Here is a 24,135-nt window from a genome sequence, read left to right as displayed (position 1 = left end):
GAAAATTGTGAGGCTTTATCTATATGTGACCTGAAGTGAAGCTGGGAGATGGTAAGCAGCAGGACTCCACCTGCCACAGGGGAGTTGTGTGACTTAAATCTTGAGCATGGATTAAAGTGCTGCCCATATGGCATTGTAGTTTGCAGTAGAAAGCAGCATGGATTGCATCCAGGCTGGAGATGAGAGAAAGCTTACATCTTTCTAAATGTTCAGGTTAAAGGGAAAGCAGCTTCTAAACATTTGGGACAAAGCTGTGACCAAACTGGGCCTTTCCTAAAAATACCTCTTGAGCCAGCAAATTCATGGACACACTCAACTGTAACTGTATGCATCTGCAGACATCTGTGGGCACCATTTTCCCTTGGGGAATTGGGAGAGCTGCATGGAAGTGGCAGCCCCAGTGAAGTTTTAATCTGAGCTAACTGCACCATGGAAGGCTGCACAGACCAGACCAGGGTCCAGTGTTTTAAAGTGGATAGTCACAGATGTCATGGTAAAAAAAATCTCACCCTACAAGTGGACCAGTTGAAAATCCTTGGTTCTGTGATGGTATTTTAGCCCCTCCCCATAGCAAGGTTTGCTGTAAGTCCCTGCTCTTCTGTGGAGTGACCCAGCAGCTTACTTGTTGGTTTTGGCTCAGGCACCTATGGTGTCTTCCCCTACAGTCTCTTGTGATAGGGTTCTCTTTTGTTTTTGTTTCCAATATCCTCTTAGTTATTGAGTTTGCTGGATGCAAAGTAGGTTTGTTCTGGCTCTTTAGCTACCCATTTGAGAGGCTGTTGCTCAAGTTACTGGGAATGGGGAAAATGTCTCATGAGATAAAAGGAGGAATAAAACCCCTTTGTTCAGAAGCTGTTCTCTTAACTACTGTCATTACTGGGTATTCAGGTCAAGATCTCTATGCTTCTGGCATGACTTTATCATTATACCTTGACTTCATTAGGGTGTTTGATATGATCTCCCACAACATTCTTGCAAGCAAGCTAAAGAGATATGGGTTCGACGAATGGACTGTAAGGTAGATAGAAAACTGGCTGGATCTTCTGGATCAAAGGGTAGTAATCGATAGCTCAATGTCTAGTAGGCAGCTAGTGTCAAATGGAGTGCCCCAGGGGTCGGTCCTGGGGCTGGTTTTGTTCAATATCTTAATGACCTGAAAGATGGGATGGAGTGCACTCCAAGCAAGTTTGCAGCTGATACCAAGCTGGGGGGAGCAGTAGGATTGGGGGATTAGGCCAAACAAAATCTCATGAAATTCAATAAGGACAAGTACAAAGTCCCACACTTAGGACAGAACAAGCCCACTGGTAAAGGCTGGGGACTGACTGGCTAAGGAAAAAGCTGTATAGAAAATGACCAGGGGGCTACAGCGGACAATAAGTTGAATACGAATCAGCTGTGTGCCCTTGTTGTAAAGAAGGTTAACAGCATACTGGGCTGCGCTAGTAGGAGCTTTGGCAGCACATCAAGGGAGTGAATATTTCCCTGTATTCGGCACTGGTGAGGCCACATCTGGAGTACCGTGTCCAGTTTTGGCCCCCCCCCCGCTACAGAAAGGATGCGGACAAGGTGGAGAGAGTCCAGTGGAGGGCAACGAAAATGGTGAGGAGGCTGGGGGGACATGACTTATGAGGAAAGAGTGTGGGAACTAGTTTTATTTAGTCTGAAGAATAGAAGACTGAGGGGGGATTTAATAGCAGCCTTCAACTACCTGAAGGGTAGTTACATAAAGGATGGAGCCAGACTGTTTTCAGTGGTGCATATGACAGAACAAGGAGCAATGGTCTCAAGTTGTAGCAAGGGAAGTTTAGGTTAGATCTTAGGAAAAACCTTCTCATGAGGAGGGTAGTAAAACTCTGGAACAGGTTACCTAGAGAGGTGGTGGAAGCTCCATCCTTGGAGGGTTTTAAGACCCATCTAGACAAAGCCATGGCTGGGATGATACAGTTGAGGATGGCCCTGCTTTGAGCAGTGGGGTGGACTAGATGAGTTCCTGAGGTCCCTTCCAATCCTAATTTTCTATGATTTATAAAAGGACTTAAAAAAGGGATATAATTTTGGCTCGTGTTGTGGGTTTTGGAAGGTCATTAGTTAGAAACGGTTTGGAAAAGCATCTGGATTAGCTGGTAGTACTAAAGAAATTAACGTGCCTTCCCTCTGAATGTCTTGCCTGTCTCTGCCTCCCTCTTTTCAGGTGAACACATTTTTCTCAACTATATTCACTTGTAATATTGTTTCTTTAAAACTCTTGAATTCAGCTTCTTAGTTTTCTGATTGCTCATTTCACACCATCCTGGCTGCTGTTTCATTTTATGGATAATGATGCCACTTTAGACAGGATTTTTTTTATTCCTGCATCTCTGAGAGATTTACATAATTTACCTTGTTTCTTTCATAAGTGGATCCCCACTTCCCTGTGTTAATTGTTTCACTATCCAGTGCTCTTCACTGGACCACAGGGTCTCTATACACTTTCTAAAACCCTTTAAAAAGAATGATGTTCATTGAATCTGAGTGTTTTTTCCTCTCAGATTCATAATGAATTCTAGTTATCTAAATTGGTAGTTATGAATCATTTTTTCTTCTCCCAGCCTTCGCAAGAGGAAAAGTGGTAGCTGTTACGTTTGAAAACTTTGGTGGCTAAAGTACAGAATCAGGACAACCTGGTCTACAAAATAACCCTTCTCAGAACACTATTTTCCCACACCTCCCATAAAAATCAATTAAACTACTTATAGGGTACAAAGTTAAACAAAGGCATATATTGAAAATGGTTGGCCATAGAACATGTAAGCATATTAAATCTGTTTTTTAGATAACAGCTTTTCAAGTTTATAGATGCTTTCCAACCGCAGGGACAGTGCCCAGTATTGGAACATGAGGGGCAGCAGTGATAGCTGGGTGATTCGTCACCTCTTTGGACGCTTCAGACACAAGGAGCCAGGAAGCTTTTTGAAGTCTCTGACGAGGGGACTGAGCTGCTCTTCTCGTTCTTTTTTGCTGGAGCTGGTGGAAGATTTTCCACCAGAATGTTAGTGTTTGATGGAAGATTTACTTTGCAAGGAAATTGCTTTTTTTAAAAAAAATCAAAGGCAAAGCCCAATTTTTTATTGATAGAATTTTCAAAGTCATTTAAATGGTTGTGTTTTGAGCACTAAAAAAATCAATTAACGTGGCTTTTAGTTTTTCAGTTGATTGCCCAAGACTTCAGATAAAACTGGCAATGAAAACAGGCTAAGGGTGAACTTACACATTACACTTAAATCATATTAAGTGCATTTAAAGTGCAAGCATCCTCACATTAAAGCTTCTGAACTCACGCTAAGTGTCTCAAAGTGATGCCACTTCAGGTGAGGGTTAACACTCGGCTGTGCTATCTAGCTTGTTTTAGGGTAACTTCAGTCTGCTCCATGGAGATAAAACAAGCACTTGTCCATCCTCCGGCATCTCAGGATGCACTATGCCCAGTCCCCCACTTTCCTAGAACAGGGATAGATTCCAGGTGTCCTAGCTCCTACCTACACCCCTGCTTGCCAGTCCTTTAGTGGCAAATCAGAGCTATGCAGGCAAGAAATGGTATTAACCCTTAACATATGACTGCTTACAGCATATTATAACTTTAACTCTGCTTAACGTTCCAGAGATTTAGTATAGTTTAAGCGTAACATGTAACTTGGCCCTTTTAGAAGAATAATTTTGAAAAATATTTTACTGGGTGAGAAGGAAATAAAAAGCTTCTGTTCCAGCCAGCCTGGCTCTAGACTGAGAAGAAAGGCATCGAAACTCATGACAGTTCCAAGGGGCTGGTGAAAGAGCAAATTAGAGATATCAGAAGTTCATATCTGAACTGCACACTGGAGGCTCCAACATGCGTTGATGCACTGTTGCCCCAAATTGGTTTTCTTCAGCCTGTTATATATAACCTAACAAACTCCAGTAATTCTTCATGTGGTCTGCCTTCCATTCTCTGCCCATAACTATTGTATGGCTAAAAATCTCACCTCCAGGAGTCTGTGTTTCTTTATTAGGGAGAGATATACAAATTATCCTTGGTATGTGTAGTTTGACTAGTCCTCTGTTCAGCAGCATTGGGCTGACTCAGTGAGAAACCAGAAGCCCAGATCCCAACACCCTGAGAGTACAAGGAATTACAGGTGTCCTATAAGCCTCATACCTTCCTCCCAAATTCCTTCCAGATGGAACTTGCCTGGCGGCATTCTGTTTTTTTAATAAAGACTGAGCCGACCTTGCAGGAAACGCTTCTCTTTAATCTTTGCCTCTCACAGAACCATCAAGAGGAGGAGTTGGGATGCTGGAACAGCTCTTTGCAAGCTGCTTGCTGGTAGAGGAAAATCTAGGGAGCAAAGATTTATTTATGTATTAATTTTCTGGCACCAAATGCGTTTTTTCTGTTGTAAAACCAAATGGAGGCACTTCACAGTGGTCCAAGGAAACGCAAGAACTCATTTTGTTTCACACTTGCATCAGGATCCCTGCATTGGGAAGAATTATCTGTCAGTGATTCAAATAGACAAAGCCTGTTAGGCAAGGAAGGAGCTGTGAGGGATAGATAGCTTATGTTGCAGCATTAAGGGAATGCCGATAAAGCACCCAGCAAGGGGGAGACCAGTTGCCAAAAACTCAGTAAGTCCTCAAAGGTTCTTCCATAAACTAACCTGTGTGTTTTTTTTGCTGCAGTGGATAGGAGCTCTCCCTTCTTGGTGCATATCTGTGCAGGGCCTTGGCCTTGCACAGATGTCCAAGCACTGTCCTTAATTGCTGCCCCAGTGTGCCACTGCAGAACAGTACGGGAAATGAAGGCAGCAGGAGCATTCATCTCACGCCTCCCAGCAGTGTCCTGACCTGGCAGCTACATCTTTTGCTTTATCTCAGATCCCTGTGAGTTGGATCTGAGCAGGATGGGGGCATGCTGTGCTAGCAGTGGGAAGCCGCTCTTGTAGGATGTTCTAATGCTGGCATCAGCAGCATTTGAGCCACTGCACTGCTAGTGAGGGGCAGTGCCTAAGGAGATAGCATGCTGCGGTGGTAATGGTGCTGAATCCATTGCTAGCAATGGATCCAAGGATGTTGTTGAATTTACTGCTGGAGGGAACTACAATGGCAGGTTTCTCCTCTTTGTCATCCCACTCTATGTTGCCTTAGGCATCTGACATGTTGTTACTAAGTTTAGAACATGTGGTTCAGTTCATCTCTGGTCTGCTGACGCTGCAGGCCTAGGGACCAAAGCGATTGGTGGACAACTGCAGTTATCCTTGCAAATGGATCAGGTATGGATTTTGTGAAGAGGGGCAAAACTACCAGTGTTTTGAACTGTTGTTTTAAGTATTGATAAAGCATCAGGAGTTTCTTCTTTTCCCTCCTTTATACTAATGAAATGCAGCAAATAAGAATAGGTGTATCTGCATGGGGTTTGGGAAAGGTGTCTGTAATGCACCTGATCTCCACTCTTCTGATGGCTGGCTTGGCTTTCAACATTCTCCAGTTTAGCTGACAGAAAAACTTTACCCTTTACTTCCCATTATAGAGTTCTTTCTCTAGTGTCTGCAAGAATTGCGCTGAAGACGGCCTACTTTGCTCTTTCAAATCTTCACAGAGGTCCAGTATGGACTGGAGCCAAAGTTTTTAAAAATGGCTGATGGTTGTGGGTGTCCAGCAGCAGCACCACTAATGGAGACTTCTTCCTCCACCCATCACCAGAATAGTTCCTTTCAAGTGCCAAGATAAGCATCCCTAATAATTCGTGGAAAAAAATCTTTGCTTGGAGCCTTATACTTGTATGACTTGTTCTCTCCAGCGAAGTGATAAGGACATCTACCTCCAAGGATCCCAAGGACCAGAGTTTTGAATCCAAGCTTCCCCAGGATTGTGCGAGTCTCAGGCCAGATTGGGTTACTGCTTTTGAATATTTTCATTGTGGGAAATATAGACCAGGGTTTGTTTGTTTTTTCTCCCAGAAGCTTCTGTCTGTTTGGTCCATTTATATTTGTCTCTCCTTGAACATACATAGAAAATGCAGTTTCTTTGTATGCTCAAGTCTCCTTTTTTCAGGAGCCAAGTCTTTGCTGAGTTGTCAGCTTCCAAGCTAATTTCCTGGCCTCTTTATTTTTCTACATAGAATTCCCAGAGCAGTAATCTTTACATTTTTTCCCCTTAAAATCCTGTGCTCTCTGCAGAATAATCTGCATTTCAAGGAGATTTTTTTCCTTCCAGTGCATGGGTGCAAGGAGCATGACTTTAGCTGAATCGGTAATAGTCTAGAGCAGCTCTACAGCAGCAGATCAGTATACCAGAGTTCAAGCACCTTCTGTTGCCTCCCTTGTTTTATAGCCTCTTGAGAATCAGAATGGTCTTCTGCATCCTGACACTAGCAGTAATACCCTTTTGGATGGGGAGGGGGGAGTAGTTATGTCTTTACTGAAGTTAACAGATGTATCACTAATTACTATCCATGTACTTCCAGGTATCTTGTAGCCTGTCTCTCGAGATCACGTTAGTCTGCTAATCCGGTAAACTGGGTCTATAGCGTGAAGTGTGATCATGCAGGGATAAACAGAATGCACAGCCATGAAGTTGCAAGGCTAATCCTTGTGGATTTAGAGGTCATTTACAGTACCATGTCTGTAATATTAAATATCTGTGGTGATCAGTACATCCAACTCATTAAGACTCTGGAAGCCAACCTATTAAATATAGCTACAGCCTTTCCCATTACTTCTTCAGCTGGTAGCAGCTAGAATAATGTGAAGTGAGGCTGAGTGCTGTGATTTGATATGGTCACTACTATGCTGTGGGCCTAATTTGCCTCCTATTTATGTTGGCTTTACTGACTTCATTTGAGTTAATCCTGATTTACAGTGGTGGGAGTGAGATCAGAATCTGCCCTGTGCATATTCTGAATCAAAATTTCTGCTCTCTTCTTTTCCCTTTTAAGGACCAAAGCTATTTCTGTGCATATGTGACAATGTAATGTGACAACCTCCACCTTCTTCCCTCCGATGTTTTTGTCCTAGAGAAATGACTTAGAATGGGTAGCTTTGTAAAGTAATTTCTTTCTATTGCCCCCCCCCCCCCAAAAAAAATAAAAATAAAAAAACCCAAAAACCGTGCACTTTCCTCTCCAGGAAGACACATAGAATTAAAATAAAAATAGTGGACTGGAGAGCAGGATTTTGACTTCAGTTTTGTGTAACCATGGGCATGTCACTTAGTACCTTGTCCAGTTCCCTGGCAGTGTTTTCATTGGCTTCATTGGATGTTGGATTAGGCCATACATTTTTGTTGTGCCTCAGTTGTTTTTATGTAAATTAGGCATAAAGGATAACTCTTGTCCCCCTCTTTTGTCTGTCTCAGTTGTAATCTCTTTGAGGCGAGGATTATTCTCCTCCAAGGGTGAACTAACCTCAGTTAGGACCTTAATCTCCTACAGTGCAAATAATGGCGACAATAGATGGGGGATATAGACTTTTTAGTTTGGCATGAGCAAATCTTTAGACCCCTGTCAATCCTTAGAGAGCTGGGAGAAACTCAAGGGCTTCTCAGGCTGCATTTCTGACTGGGTTGTTCCAGACACTGCAAATTATTCTCAACTCTTTTGAAACCTTTCTTTTCCAGAAATGTCTACAATTCCACTAAGCATTAAAACCAGCATTTTCAGAGGTTTGCCCTAAGCATTAAGTTCTTAGGTGCACTGACCCACAAGCACCCCTATTTCTTGTCCTTTCTTTCCATGCTCTTGGTTGCACGCTGCAGTGTGCTGGGACATCCAGAGGTGGATCCAGGGGAGTGCAGTGGTGCAGTCGCACCCCGCTTTCATTTCTACTCCACCCAAAGTTTAAAACCAACTGCCCGGCATTGCAACAGCATTTCTCTTCAGGCAGCAGAGAGGGAGTCATTTGACTTAATGGCTCATTATAGTCTACCTGATTCCTTCTAAACTCTTTGTTCCATGGGTGTTACCAACCCTCTCTTCTCTTTTAACAGTCTTAATGTTTCACTAATCAAGCTCTTCTTTCTCCTGCAATTCTGCTGTCAGCTGTTCCTGGTACTGTAGCTCCTACTTCACAGTCCTGCTGACTGTTTTTTAACTCTAGCTAAAAACATGACCTCAGGTGTGGAAATAACTTTCAGTGAAGTGCTGGATGCACTGTCAAGAACCTCAGGAAGGCTTGCTTTTATTTTGTGAATCTGAAAGAGAAGTACATTTAATTTTGATTACTATAGGATGCAAGAAACAACATCTTTTGATTATTTTTGCCTAGCTTGTTGTGTTTTTAATACATAATGTATGATATTGAAAATGAATGCACACTCCAATAAAGTTGTATTTGTTTTTGTTTCAATCTTAAACTGAATAATATTGCCCTAGGCTCTTGGCATGTTAATAAAGCTTCTAGTTTCTTTTTACCTGGAGAAATACGTGTGTTGTGTTATATGTAGTGATGTACCATACCATCTGGACCACCCCCCACCCTTTTCAAAATGCTAGATCTGCCCATGGCTACAGCTAACATGTATTTTTCTTCCTGCATTAGGAAACTACCCTTTTCTTGTACTCTTGAAGTTACTTCCCTAGCAAGATTTCCCAACATCACCCATTGCTCTTGAAGCCTTTTGAGTTCTGCAATTGGTGAAGCCACAGGACCAGACTGGAGACCCCAGTTTGTTTTAATAAGCTGTTTGTGGCATGCAGAGCTCCAGTGCCTGAAGGAAATAATGGGAAGTCTGAAGTGCCATGGGAAGAAGTCTTTAATCGCTGTGTTACGTCACATTAAGATTTCTCTAAGGGTGTCAACTGAGGCAAGAATAGAAATACATTTCAATAGGCTTATGGCCTAAGTACTTCAGATAAATATTTTGTAGGAAAGAGTTGGATGGGGAATTTTGTCACATTTAACCCTTTTTTTAATTCGCATTTCCTCTCCACATGGTTGCCTAGCACCCAGGAGCTATCAGCAATGGAGGGTTTTTTAAAGATGTTAATTATTTCTCCATGTCTGCGTGATCCTCTTTGTGAGTGGCCTGAGGGACTGGCTGATAGTGTCAACTCCAAGGATTAAAGTGATGAAAGCTTTCACGCAGCTGGGTCTTGTTTTACAAATCTAACTCTAGTTTGCACATTAAGATGCCTTTGCCCTTTCCCCACCCCTTTTCCTCTTATGTTTTCAACCACCAACATTTCTTAATTCTTAGCACTGGAGCCAAAACAAATATCTCAAGGCTCCTTTTCAAGGGCTTGCTTGTACCTTGGGATTTCTGACTTGGGGGCCGCTGTAAACTTAATATCGTGGGCAGAGCTGCTATTGGAGCTGTGTGCTGCCCTCTCTGCAGATTGATATCACATGAATGGTTAATGCTGAATCTAGGATATCCCTTCAGCAAAAGCTGCCTTTTAGAGGCAGCGCATCTTGTAGTGCATGGAGAGCTAGCCACTAAGATTTAGCTCTCCAGATTACCCAGGGCACTGCAATCCCTTCTTCGCTGTCAGGGTGCTGGGAGGTCATATTTAAAATGTCACTCTAATGGATACCCTTCCTTTTCCATGGCTGGCAGAAGGAGTGAGCAAGCACATAGCCCAGGACAATGTGAATATTGCAGAGGTTGTTATTTATCCCAGAAGCAGGCAGCTCTTGGATTTGCTTTACACTGGGCTCTTGTTGATTTGTGTGTATAAACACCACTCATTCTTTAAAGTATCCATAGCCATGTGAGGTAGAGCATGGCTGTTTTCCCCTTTTTGCAAACAGAGACCTGAGATGCAGAGAAGCTAAGTGATCCAGTCAAGGCACACCAGGAAGTGTGTGGCAGAGCAGGGAATTGAGAATTGAGATCTGGTACCCAAATGCCAAGCTGGAATGCTAACCTATCAGCCATCCTTCACCTTGAAGAGCACAAAAGTACCCTTTGAGCCTGTTGAGCAACAGCTTCCAGCCCTAGGTCTCTGAGCCACTGGACCTCAGTGGAGGAGAGTGGAATCTGGGAAGGGAGGGGCTGGCAGCTGCCCAGCAGACCATTGCCAGAGCCAGGACTTGAGAGCCTGGGCTTCCTGAATCCCAGTCTGCTGCTCTGCACTGCCTTCCCTTCCTAATGACAAGTGCCACAAGAGAGCAAAGACAGTGCTATGCTCCTTGTGTTGATCTTATAGCAGTGGGAAGCTCACACAGAAACCTCTGTCCTGGACTCTTGGTACAGTCCCAGCCAGCAGCCCATACATGCTGATACATCCGTGGTACTGGAATTGACGGGTGACTTTAAGAATACATTTTCATGAGACCTACACATCTCTGCTTATAATTGCAATGAGGGAATGGGTACTCTGGATTTCAAGGGTGAAGAGATCACCAGCTTACCCCCTCTGAGAGAGAAGTGTCTGCTGAGCTGCAGAAGAGGAAGCAGAGGGTAGCTAACTGAAGTTACCTAATGCCGATGTGCAGTAGCCCAGGGGAAACTGTTGATAAGCCACAAACAGGTACAGGGAATATTTTTTTTAAAAGCAAAAAAGCTAACAGAGTTTTTACTCTTCTCTGCTCAAGCTGGCAAGGGCATGTTTTGCTCACCATCTGGGCCAGGGATGGCAGGAGCCAACAGGCTGCAGATCTGTGACATGCTGGAGATATGGATGCTTTGATAACTGTCCAAGTGGTGCATTTAGATGCTTTGAAGCTTAAGGTGGTATTTCAGTTGGGCAGCCCTCAAAGGAGCAAGAAATGGCAGCTTGGTATTTGCCTTCACTGAATGGAGCCTTTCCAGTTTTGATCTCTGCCCATTTCCAAGCACCTGGGATTCTCTTTCTGCTGCCTTTGAGCAGCACTTCTGTTGTGCAGCACTGCTGGCTGGCTGGCTTGCGTACTGAGCAGGCGTCTGCTGTGGGGCTATGTCAGTTCATTAGGGCTTGGCACTCTTGAATGGGCTGTGTAGTTGAAGAGAGGCTGCTAATTTAGACTGGAGGAAAAATAATCCAAGTCTCTTATTTCCTTTTCCTTGTCATTTTTCTGTGGCTGCAGTGCATGCCACTTAAATCCTTTGACTGGATAGGGCAGAAGCCACAGCTTTAGGATTAGTGCGTATGGTGGATTTAGGATTTCAAGCAAACATGTGTTGCTGTGTTTGGATTGTGTCTAGTTTTTCCTGGCCAGGGAGAAATACTCTTACCCTTGTGAGGATGCCTGATAGAATATTCAAAAGACCTTTCTGAGCCTGGAAGGATGAAGGCTTGAAGCAAGACTTCTTGAAGAGCTACATGAGAAGGAAATGTGAGCATTCTGTTTTTTGCAAACCTAGAAAGACACTGAAGAACCTGAGCACCTGGGCAGGCTTGCAGTGAAAAGCAAGGGCGATTATTGGGGAGGACAGACTTAAGTGTTACCTTTGGGTTTATGGCAACAGATGCTGCTGTTAACGGGCACCGGAGATAGAATCTAATTCTCAATGGAGTGTGACTTTCAAGTGCTTTAGGTATCCAGGGTATACAAGGGAGAAATTCACTTCTTCATGAAAATTGTAGTCGAAAGACAGAACAGAGATGTGGGATCTGACAGCTGCAGGTCAGTGCGGTGGCCTGCCGGACTCCCAACAGCTGATGATTTAGAAGAAAAAGCTGGAAATATGCTTTGGTGGCATTTCTGTGCACCATGGATCTTTTTTCTTTCCCATGTCCCCTGGATTTGTAGGACTGTGTCACTCATGTTGTTGTTAAAGTAATAAAAAGGAAAACCACCTCTAATTGGGAGACCTAAGAAAATAAGGAATTAATAATGATATTCCAAGTTTGGGTAGGTAGGAAGGTTTTAAATTTAACTGGAAAGTAACTGTGTAACAAAACAGCCTGATGAACTTTCAAGACGCTCCAGTTTCCTGATTATCTTGAGGATTTTCTTTCCTAACATTTTTATGCTGTTGTACTGGGAATTTGCAGGCACAGAAGCTTGGCCTTTGCCAGGGCCTGCAGTCCTTGTGTGCAATTCTGGATCCTGCCTTCCTTCTCCAGTATGGACACCCCCAAATCTCCTTTGCTTGCAAATAAATTTGCAGTCTCCCGCTTGGCTGAGGCATTTTTCTGGATTGGTGGCAGCATCGTGACTTCACCAAAATGGAAAATCGGTCAGATCGGTAAGATGAGTGTTAGCTGAGTCCCTGATGCCTAATTGTACAAGACAATAGCAGCTTAAAAGCTTTCATGTTTAAATCTTATTTAATGACAGTTTCATTTAGCAGTAACTGGGGGGAGGAGAGGAAGTAGTTGACAAACTGTCCTCGTGTTCTTTTCTTTGTGCACTGGGTTCTTGGGTGCTGGTGTACCGTTTTTGCAAAAGCTTCAGTTCAGGCAACTCTAAATGAGTTATATTTCTGATTCCAGGTTTAATTTCCCCTTGCAGCAATCAGAATAAAATTTGTGCACCTTGACACCTGCAGGCTTTGGAAGTCTCAGTTTTTTCTTCCAACTAAAGTAAAATAAGTTGGTTGACTTGTCAGATTTGCTGTCAGCAGCCAAAACTTGCATAGTATTCACCAACTCTTCACTTTTGTCATGCTATGCATGTCTGTTTTCAGTAAATTGAATCATTCAGCCTCTTAAATTGCAACTGCTTTGCTCTTAGAAAGATTCTTCTAGTTTTTTTCCTGGAGTTAAATTATTTCCTGATTTTGTTCTATATATTAACTGCTGATATGCCATGGCACAATCATTAGACCTTGCAAATAAAACAAAACCCAACTGAGAGAGCAATCTCCAGTTAGCATGTCTCTCCCCTAGGTAATAGACCTGGGGAGCCTGCTTGGAGATGGCATAACAAATGTGATCATCCTAGTATGGTAAACGTGCTGTAATACCAGGTCTTTCTGCTTCGTCCATTTGAAGTGTGGATGCACATATGGGCTTACCCAGAGGGGACGGAGACTGTGAAAAGGAAGGCTGACTCCGGAGCACTGTTGGGGCTGAGCAATGAGCCTCAGCAGTGCCCCTAACTTGGAGGGCTGGCTGCTTGTCTGCTGCAGCCCAGAGAAAAAACTGCTGAACAACAAACTGCCCACAAATTAAGCTTTTTAAATGTTGTTGGAATTTACATGTCTTTTCCCATTAACCTCTTGTTTGCTAATGATTTTATGCTGTAATAATAGATGTGCAACCTAATAAGCTCCACCTGATCTACAGCCATTCATACAAATAGTGTCCCACTTGCAAATTAGATCATTTCAAATTCCCTGTTTTTCTCCCCTTGAGGTTTGAAGCCACCAAGCTAAGGAGAGTAGAGGTGGAGTTGAGCTGAGGTTTGAAGCAGGATGTTGAGCAAGGGAAGGCAAGAAAGCTGTTGCACCAAGAGTGGCAGGTTGGCATGAGGGGGCAGAGAGGAGAGCTGTTCATTGGGCACAGAAGTGTAGATAAGCAGGAGGACAGGGACAACAGAGTAGGGCTCCATTCAAGAAGTTCAGAGGCAATTTTTGAGCTGACTGCTGGAAGGATGTTGTGAGCTACTGTCAATGCAGCTGCCTGTGCTTGGTGCCACTGTGACACACACTAGCTGAGGGTGCCAGTCACTGCAACACAATAGCCTGCTTTCTGGGGTGTGTCTGAAGTTTCAGCAAACAGTAGCCTATGTTTTATGTAAGAGGAGATTATACCAAGAGCAGCCTACCCACCCCGTGCTGCGTACAGCAAGGAAAACAATATGCCCTGCCATCCTCTTCTGTATAGAAGCCGGCAGTGGTGCAAGCTGGCAGACTCTACAGGTTACAGGGTTATTATTAATTTTTGCAAATTAAGCTCCAAAAGCAATATATCAGGCAGCAGGGTCTGCAGCGAACATGGTTCACCAGCCTGGGTATCTGCTTCAGGTTACCAAAGCTGCTTTCTGCAGCTAGATGCAAATCTCCCAGCTGCTGTAATGACTGACCTAGGGGATCTCTTGATGGGGAAAGCAGAGGAATGCCAGGGGCTCTTGTGTGGAGCTTTCCAAGGCAAGCGAGCAGGGAAAGGCCTGCCTCATGCTTAGTATTTTCATTGGCCTCACTGGCTGAACAGGATTTCCCCCCCCCCACCTGTTTCCTCCTGTATGTATTGAGACTCAGATGACTGATGGCAGTGATGCAGCAGCTGTTAACCTGCACAAGCACACGGGCATTTGGAGCTAGAGAGGGCATTTGAGTTGTTCGTTGATCTGTCAGCACTCCCTGAAAAGCCTCCTACAAGGCTGCTCCTTAAAACAGTAGCAATTCTCAGCTGCCTGCTGGAGTGACTCACCCTGGGAACCAGTGAGGAGGAGGGGATGGTTTTTTGTTGTTGGGGTTTTTTTAAGAGTAAGTTGCCCTGCAACCTGTGTCTTTTGGACCAAGCAGCGGCTGCTTAGGGCTTGCAGGTGTATCAGAAGCTCTGAGGGCCCTGAAAGGGAGAGAAGACCCTCTCTAAGCACTCTCCTTTGTGCCTCCCTGATCTTCCCTGTGACCGAGAGCTGAGCCGTTGTCTTGGAGGGTACGGTCCCCAGGCACTCTATGATTCCTAAGTCAGACTCTATTAACAAAGCTTAGCTGAAAAGTTCAGCCAAGTTGTGTGATGCCGGGAGCTTGACCTTTCTAAATAGACTGGCTAAAATACAGAGCTGTGGGATGCTGCACCAGAGCTAGAGCAAGCTCTGGTCATGAAGCTTTTGACAAGCCTGAGGTCAGGTGCAAAGCTTCCTAACTTCATCCTCTCAACCCTTTCATGGCAAGTACCCCCGCTGCTCCCCTTCCCACCCGTACCTACACTAAAGGATTTTCAGTCCTATTGAAACCTGCATTAGGAAGAGAGAGTATCTTTCTAACCAAACTGATGAATTATGGGCCTGTTCTAGCATGACTGTGGAATCTGGGAGCTTCTCCTCTGTGTAATTATTGTGCCTGTATGCCCACCACTTCCTAGCCCTTCAAAGCCCTAATCTAGCGGGGGTGGGCAGTAAGAGCCCAGAAGTGAGGATCCATTGTTTTGGGGGCCTCGTCCTGCTCTGCCACTGCTTGGTGTTTTGACCATTGTCAAGTTACATAATTTCTCTCTCTCTCTCTCTCTGTTTTTCTCTATATCTAAAATGAGGCAAACTCCTTACATCACAGGCATGTTGTGAGACAGAATTCAAGTTGGCAGGAAGATGCTGCTGAAATAAAAAGTATTATTATTCAGCTGGGGGAAAGCGTTTACTGTGACTTCAAAGAGCTTCTGGGCCATTGTATCAGGGAACATTCACCAAAAGGTCTTCATTTGTTTCTGTGAGTACAGAAATAAATGGTTAAGGAAGATAGCTGGACTTTGAAAGATGGAAATAGCTACAGGCAATCTCTGTTTAACACTGTTTCGCTTAGTGCTATTTCTCCATAACGCCCATTTTAAATTGATACCTGATTCTACTTAGTACTCAATGAGTTTTGTTATAATGCTCGCAGTCGCCATTGTGGGTCATTAAAAACAGCTGTGGTCACCATCTTGGATCATCAGATACTTTCGGGTTTAGATTCATAGATGTTTGGGTCGGAAGGGACCTCAGTAGATCATTGAGTTCAACCCCCTGCCCTGGGCAGGAAAGAGTGCTGGGGTTAGATGACCCCAGCCAGGTGCATGTCTAGCCCCCTCTTAAAGACCCCCAGGGTAGGGGAGATCACCACTTCCCTTGGAAGCCCATTCCGGATTCTGGCAACCCTTAGTGTAAAGAAGTTTTTCCTGATGTCTATCCTAAATCTGCTTCCATCAGTTTGTGGCCATTGTTCCTAGTTACTCCAGAGGGTGTCCTGGTAAACAGATCATCTCCTATTACTTGCTGCCCCCCCTCCCATGAATTTGTACGTGGCCACAAGATCCCCTCTCAGCCTTCACTTAATGCTCGTTTCACTTAACACTTGTTTTTTCAGGAACCAATTAAGAGCGCTAAGCAGGGGTTGCCTGTCTCCTAACTGGTCCTTCCTAACTTCTGTAAGGTAGAGGTTTTCAACTTTTTCAAAGACATGTACCACTTCGGGGGGGGGGGAAGGGGCCAGATGCAGAGTTGGGGGCGGGGCTTGCACATGGCAGCAGCGTGGCTGCCACATGCAGGCTTCCCTCTGCCATGTCCAGGAGGCGCCTGTGTGGCCTGCAGAGGGGAGCCACTGCCCTCTCACCCCCCCCACTCCTGGGAGGCAGTGGCACAGGGTGGTGGATGGCGGTGCTCCATCCCTGCCTGCCTGTGCATACCCCCAGCCCCTTTCCAAGTACCCCCAGGGGTATATGTACCCCCCAGTTGACAACCCCTGCTCTGGGGGGAGGAGCCCTGCTCTGAAAGTGGTGTTGGTAGAGGAGAATGATTGCATGCTGTGCCTCCTCTCCCCTCCCAGCCCCCTGAAATCCCCTTGCTCTCTCTTGCATCCCCATTGCCATTTCTTGCACACCTATAAGGGGGGCCTTTCTACTTCTCTTAACAGGAGTTTGGCCATCTGTGTTGCTGGCTTGTCCCATGATTCACCAGACACTTCCTTGTTTTCTCTTCCTTTTGTCACCAACAGTCTGATGGTAAACAATCATGAGTTAACAAAGCAGCTGAGAATGATCAGCGAGATCAATTCCCAAGGAGGCTGAAGAGGTGCTACAAGATGAACTCCAGGTTGTGTGCGCAAACAGTAATTGCATTTGTGCAATGAGCCAGCAAATGAGCAGTGCAATATTTCAGATTAGAGCAAACCAGCAGCAGAATAGCTACTGAGGTATCAAACACTCTAGAGTTTTGTCAGTGATTCCACAGTGGTCTGAATTAATTTGATCAGGAAGAATGATTGAAGGATACATTTAACAGCTGGGGAGGTATCCAGTTCAATACATTTATATCTAGTGTTTACATGATCAAATCAAGGCAACAAATACATACGGTACACGGTTTATCTGGTCTTTTTGTTTTGTCCATCAGCGTCAGTGCTTCTGTGTTTCTTGTCTTGCAGTAGACTCTCTAGACACATAAATAATTCTCCCTGTTTTGGTCTCCTCACTAATACCAAATACAGATTTGCTTGTTTTGTGTTCTTCAGACCAGGTACAGTAGAGTTCAGTGACTTGCTAGGTTATGTAGCAGATTAGTGGCAGGGCTAGAATATGGAGTAGGATTTCCTCATCCAACTTTAATGAGCTAGCTAGTGGATCATGCTTCAGATATACAGTGCAACAGCACCAAGGTCCTGTGAGCCAGTTACCATTGCTGAACTTGCTCGGCATTCTTTGAACACCTCCTAATTTTTATTTTAATAGAAAACGCTCACAACTGTCATTGACTGGAGCTGCTGGTCTCCACTCTTCTCCCCTTCCTTGTACAGCACCTTGAGGCAAAATGAACCCTGTGGGGTCTGATGAGCACAGGGGCAAAGCTCTGTACCCCCATTTATGCCCCAAAGAGAAGACTTTGATGGTTATTAGAGCCCTCTCCATCTGTTGGCTGTACTGTGTCAATGTGGTCAGCCTGAAGTGTGCTCTTAAGCTGTTTTGAAGAAAAACATTCCTCTCTTGCTAAACCCTGTAGCTACAAATTTGTAGGTTCATTGATTCTTATTAGTTAATCCATAGATGCAAGGAGAGGAAAATCTGATAATCCATTTTAGCTTTCCAGGGTCTTATGTGCCTATCCTAAAAGAGTCTTTTTTTCTCCCTGGTCCTTAGTTTTTGTTGTCATACTGTTTCTGTAGGTGGAAGTTGCAAAGTCTGTCTACCCTTCTCCTTCCATTGCTTTTGGACAAGACTCATGAGAACAGTTAGACCCAGCACCCAGTAACATTTGGCAGTTAGGTGCCCAGCTCCTTGTAGTTAGGTGCCCAGTACCTTTTAAGATATTACCCTAGATTGGCAAACAGAAGTGTGGCATAAATACTGTCTATGCAAAAAGAGATGCCTCCATTACTGTGGGATCTGTGTGTCACAAGCAAGCTTCTTTGAGGGGTACAATATTTAGAAAATAAAGCCTTTTCTTAACCTGAAAAAAAAAAGTAATTTAGTCCTGTCATTTCCAGAATAGGGCATTTTTGTTCAGAAAAGGGGGGAGAGGGAAGAAAACCTTCCAAAATAAGACTGCTGGTAACATCACGTTCAACTGTTTATAGAGTCTTTTCTTTCAAACATTGCTAAAATATCTTACATGCTGCAGTGCCTTGGCACTACCAAGCAAATTAAGGACTGCATATCAGCTTTGCCTCTGAATTTCCTTGCATTAATTGAAGAAACTTCCTCCTAACCATAGGATAATTTAGAACAAAATTAGAGTGATCAGCTGTTACTATCTTGAGTTTAGCTACAATATGTTAAAAGTGTGTGTATGTAGGGGGGGAGCTTAGTTGTTTAACTGCACGTGTTATTAGGCCTTTGCTGTGATTTGTTGCACCCACATTTGAAGATATTGGGAAGGAATGGTTAAATGCTTTCAGTTCAAATGGTTTATATTAGCTATTGTTAATACTGTACTGAACTACTCACCACTCAAGTCTCTATTTTACAAATACAAAGGCTACACTGAGATGTTTTTACTGGGATTGTGTATAAGAACTGCTCACAGAAATCCGTAATTGTCAGCATGTAAGCATTTCTGGGATCAGGGTATAAGGTTTTAAGTTTTGTTGCAAAATCTTTCCTCTGAATCGTGCAGCACTGGACAGTTGGTCTGCATTTCATAAAGAATACTTTCACTCTCAATATAAAGAGGGTTGTGGTTGGGGGGTCCTTTGCTTTCTGTTCTATATGGGTTCCTGCACTGCACTTGTCACCACACTATCCACGTTCCTACTGCTAATGCATTCAGCAGCGTGACTGATGTCCATCTCACATCTATTCTCTGAGCCTCTCCAAAAGTGGAAGAACATGACAGAAAGTTTGTGTCATTGGGATTGTTTTTCAGTCTAGTGGCATGGGGTCTGTATGTGGTAGAGGAGGCAGATGAAGAAAACACATCTGGACTTGGGGGCAGAAGGTGGTGAAGTGTGTAGTGGCCCCCATCTCTGCAGCCTGATGTGACTGTGGGCTATTTCTTTACAGCTGAGCCCTCACATTACTGCAGGAGGTTCTTTTGTGCTCCAGGGTCAGAGTGGCTAAGCAAACCATTATTTTGCAGGTCTAAGCAAGCTCTTAGCTCCCTGGGACCAGGCCTCTATTTGTTTTTAAGATAAGAACCAAGACCTTGGTCATTGTCCTATGACTAGAGACCTGGGTTCAGTTCCTAGCTCTGATCTTGCTGGCAGACCTTCATCACGTTTCACCGTCTGTAAAATGGGGCTGATCTTGCTGTCTTGGAGTGGTCTGGAGGGAAAGCTCTGTGTAAGAACCAGGTAATCTCCAAAAGCAAGTTAACTTTGTTATTGCTGCCTCTTGCTACCAGACTGCCACAGATGCAAGCAGGCCAAGTTTAATGATGTGCTACTGAATAGTTCAGCAGCAGAAGGATGTGCTTTATTGTCTGCTGTAACCAGACATTCAGCGAAAGGCAGCTGCGTCCTTATCTCTTCTTTAAGTACTAACCCTGAAGCTGGTACATTACAAATTCACCCTGTTGCAGACTTAGCAGCAGCTTAGTGCTCCGCTTTTTTTTTTTTTATCAAACTATCTGCCTCATTTTTATCTAACTTACCTTTAACACTGGGCTCATATGGCCTGTTAAATTGGAATGGGCAGGAGCAATATTGGCACTTCTGTCCTGGTTGTGCAGAAAGTGGTGCATGTTGGGAATATATTTGCTCCTGCAAACGTAGACGTGTAACAAGAATGAGCCTGGTAGCCATGCTAATGGTGTGAACAATGCCAAGGTCTCATAAACTGGGTGTCAGACTGATTCATGGCTTACGCTGTTCAGTTCCTAATGATGAGACTCAAGAAGTGCCACTGGAGCAAAGTTTGTGGGTTTGTTCCACAAATGGTATGCTCCAGATTCTGGCTGCTTTGCTTTGCTGTCTATCTCTCTGGCTAGTGTACAAGAACCTTAACATTTCACAGAAGATAACTGCAGGCCTCTCCATAAGATCACCTCTGAGACTGGCTTCAGCTCAGCAGCTGGCTCTCTTTTAAATAAATAAATAGAATTCAACATGTGATTTTAATAACCTTATTGCTATTAATTTTTAATGCCTCCTCTCTATAGTGAAAAATGGTTTAATTCTAAAGCAATTTGTACTCGAAAGCCTTTGAATTATTTATAGGGTTCCTGGAATATTTACAATATTCTGATGGCCAAGTTGGGTAATTAAACATTTTTCCCCTCTGTTAATTGGATTCTGGGTAGGCAGAATGCTAGCTAAGCTGCTTCAGAAGGAGCAAAGCTATTTCTAGATGGGGATGTTACTGCCTGGAACTCCAGAATTTACAGTGAGAAACAGGCAAAGTTAATGACATTATTTTCCCACAGAGTTAATTGGAAGTTTAAGGGCCAGATCCTCAGAGACTGTAAAACAGGCAAGCTCCCCCAAATTAATGGAATTACAGCAGTTTGCATCAGCAGAGGATCTAGCTAAGGGTGGAGTTCAACCCTAGGCGGAGGTAGCAAATGGTCAGCATATTGGCATCACAGAAGTCCAGCTTGAGCACTAGGTCCTAAGTGGTGCCTGAGTCTCAGGCTGATTTCTCTGAAGGGGTAGTGTCTGCCATCAAGGTGGTGATAGGCAATTCCAAAGGCACAGGTGGGAACTCAGTTAATTTTAAAATAGTGAGACAAACTGATATTGTGTCTAACCTGCAGGTGTTGTCTTATTTGTTTCTGCAGTGGAAAGATGTATGAACTCCATGCAAGCCGGGACCCAGATGATCAAACTACGCGGTGGTTCCAAGGGTCTGGTCCGTTTTTATTACCTGGATGAACACAAGTCATGTATTCGCTGGAGACCATCTCGAAAGAATGAGAAAGCCAAAAGTGAGTGCTGGCCAACAGGCAGACAAGTTCTTTGGGTAAATCCAATACTTTTTATTAAACCAACTCAAATAGTTGGAAAAAATCTTGTTTGCAAGCTTTTGGGTACAAATACCCTTCATCAGGCAAAGAAAGCATCTGCAGTTGGTCTGTGCTATTCCTTGATGGAACAGTAAAAAAGCCAGAAGCTAGTAAGCATGCGAGAAAGCCCATCAGTGAAAGTGTAAATTGAGGTCGTCAAGAGGTGAAACACGGGGGGGAGCTGTTGAATATAGGTACTAAATGGCAGAGAGGTTACATAGGGAGTCAGATATTAGGCAGGTTATAATGTGTCATAAATCCAGTGTCCATATTTACTCCATGATTTTTTACTATTCCATCCAGGAAGAGCACAGACCAACTGCAGATGCTTCCTCTGCCTGATGAAGGGTATTTTTACTCGAAAGCTTGCAAATAATTTTTTTCAAACTATTTGATTTGGTCTAATTAAAGATATGGAATTTACCCAAAAAACCTTTCTGCCTATGTCCTTAGACTAACACGGCTACAACCTATACTGCTGGCCAACAGGTCTTTCTGCCGGATCATCCCAAGGATGAGATTCTGTTCCAGGTATTGAGCAGCTACCATGAGGAAGGTGGAAGGTGATCAAGACAAATGCTGTATGTGGGTTCCAAACAGTATGTGTGATTGCTGTGAATGAAAATGCTGCTGTAGTGCAGGCTGGAGTAACCGAACATACTTGGAGATGAGCTGCAAACAAACCTTGCATGGATAGTGCAAGACTTAAGGGAGCCTGCAGGTGATGGCTTTGACCCTTTCTTAGGAACCTCCATGTAGGGAGGGCCCTGTTTTTGTTGACACAAATTACTAGTGGCATTGTGGTTAGACTCTGAAGCTATCAGCTATTATTAGAGATGGGATCCAAGGCCATATGGATCAGCTGCCTGATTGAGGCAGCTCTGACTTGATTCATTGTATATTCAGGTTCTAGTTTGTACAGGTCCAGATGCTTCCAATGAAGCAATGTCTGCACAGACCTTTACAGAATCTCTTTGACCCTGTGCAGGTGCAAGGATCTGCTTTTCAGATCCAGCACCATGGTTTGGCCCCAAAGCATGGTCCACATGATGATGGCAATAATGATCATCATCATCATTTGTACTACAGGTCTGCTGCGGGGTCCTGACTAAGATCAGCCCTTCAACATGGTAGAAACTGTAAACAAAGTTAGTGAGAGAAGGCACATACCTGAAAGAGCCTGTGTTCAAAAAACAGAAGGCAATGGTTAAGAAGGGACATGGAGGAGAAAGGACTTCCCTGAGGTCACAGAAGAATCAGGATATAGAAACTCAGTTCCCTTACTCCCAGTCTGGCACCCAGCTCACTGAACCATACTGTATTTGGCACCACCTTGTCCCACTTATCTCCTGCTCCCCACCTTAAAGATACAACACAGAACTTTTTGTTCTCTACCCAGGACTGCCACGTACCAAACAGCTTTAATTGTCCCCACAAGACTATGCATGTGAGGATTTTTTGTGTAACTTTGCACCAGATGGTGGTGGCTCCATTCCAAAGGAAGGATAAATGTTTGAGAAGCAATGATTGTTTCACAGGCACAAGTCGCAACCTGCAATAAAGCAGGACTTAAATTATTTATTTAACAAGAACAGCCTAAAGAGATATGTGTAACTGCACTGGTAAGGAAATGCCACAAGAGAGATGGCTGGCAGCTGCCCTGCCAGTGGAGGAACAGGGAGACCAGACGCTTTGGGGACCAAATTAACTTGCCTGTTTTCCTGTTTCAAGAGTAAAGCATGTTGGCAGGATCTGTACCTTGGGGTGTGACCCACTTTTGGCATGTAAAAATATACTGAGAAAATATGCATCATTTGAGAGTTGTGGAGCCCTCATGGTTAGATCATTAGTCATGAAAGTTCTGCATTCAGCTCCTGACTCTGCCCTGACCTCCTCTGTGACCTCTGACAGGGCACTTGGGTCCAGATTTTTAAAGGTACTTAGGCACCTAAATGTCTCCAAAAGTCTGGGTCATAGTTCCTCATCCTAAGCAAGAACAGAAAGAGGTTTCTGAGCACAGTGAGAATCTGGCCCATCTGTACTGACTCTCAGCTCCTCAGGGCACATGCTGTTTCAGTATGCATACATACAGTGCCCTGCACACTAAGGCTCTTATCTCAGCTAAGGCCTCTCAGTGTTTCTGTATGGCAGACAAATAATAACAATGTCCCTGTCTCTTCCATAGGCTTAGTGCCTTAACGAGCACCAGTCCTTGAATTTCTTTTCTGCAAGTATGAGTTAGAACAGGGACAGGCAAAATACAGCCATTCTATCCAGCCTGCGGGGCCCCTAAAAAGTTTAGAAAATTAATATTTATCTGCTCCTGGCTGCCTGTCAAAGATGACAGGAGTCAGGTGCAGTAGGACCCAGGGGAAGCCAGCAGGACTCAGCAGCCCAGAAGCAAGGCCTGCCCCTGCCCCCAGCCCCAGTTCTGGGGCAGAAAACTGGAAAAGAACTCAAAGAAGGGCCAGACTTACCTGCATGGCAGCCTGGACTGAGCAACAAAAGAGCACTGGGCCTGTCTGTCTGCAGCCTGGACATATAGTCTTAGCTACACAACTATGCTGAGACAGAACAGTTGCAAAACAACAAACAATTGTGTGATCCCACTCAAGTCCTTAAGCCTGGCTCAGAGCTCCAGTTCATAGATTTCATAGATATTTGGGTTGGAAGGGATCCCGGAGGATCATCGAGTCCAGCCCCTTGCCCAGAGGCAGGAAGTCAGCAAGGATCATAGGATCCCAGCAAGATAAACATCCAAAAGTGTCTTGAAGGTGTTCAAAGTAGGTGCTTGAACCACTTCCAGTGGCAGTCTATTCCAAAACTTGGGGACTCAGACAGTAAAGAAGTTCTTCCTAATGTCCAGCCTGAAATGGTCGCAGAGGAGTTTGTGACCATTCGATCTTGTCATCCCTTGGGGCGCTCTGGTGAACAGACGTTCCCCCAGATCCTGATGGGCACCCCTGATAAACTTATAGGTGGCCACCAGATTGCCCCTGAGCCTGCGCTTTTCCAGGCTGAAGAGTCCCATGTCTCTCAGCCTCTCAACATAAGGTCTGTTTTCCTGACTTCTGCTCATGTGCGTGGCTCTTCTCTGCACTCCCTCAAGCTTCTCCACATCCTTTTTGAATTCTGGAGCCCAAAACTGGACAAAGTACTCCAGCTGCGGCCTCACCAAGGC

General features: G+C 44.3%; 1 protein-coding gene across 1 annotated transcript in view; it reads left to right on the top strand.

The window, feature by feature from the left end:
- Window positions 1–24,135, top strand: part of PLCH2 (phospholipase C eta 2) — a 393,529-nt gene that overhangs the window by 272,517 nt on the left and 96,877 nt on the right. Inside the window, exon 3 of the mRNA XM_019511675.1 lies at window positions 20,730–20,876. Coding sequence (XP_019367220.1) covers window positions 20,730–20,876 — 147 coding nt within the window. The remainder of the gene's footprint in view (window positions 1–20,729; window positions 20,877–24,135) is intronic.

This window comes from Gavialis gangeticus, unplaced genomic scaffold (assembly GCF_001723915.1).
Source record: "Gavialis gangeticus isolate Ggan-Ray unplaced genomic scaffold, GavGan_comp1, whole genome shotgun sequence".
Taxonomy (NCBI): Eukaryota; Metazoa; Chordata; order Crocodylia; family Gavialidae; genus Gavialis; species Gavialis gangeticus.
Note: the sequence above shows the minus strand (reverse complement) of the source record. Positions and strands in the feature narration are given on the sequence as shown.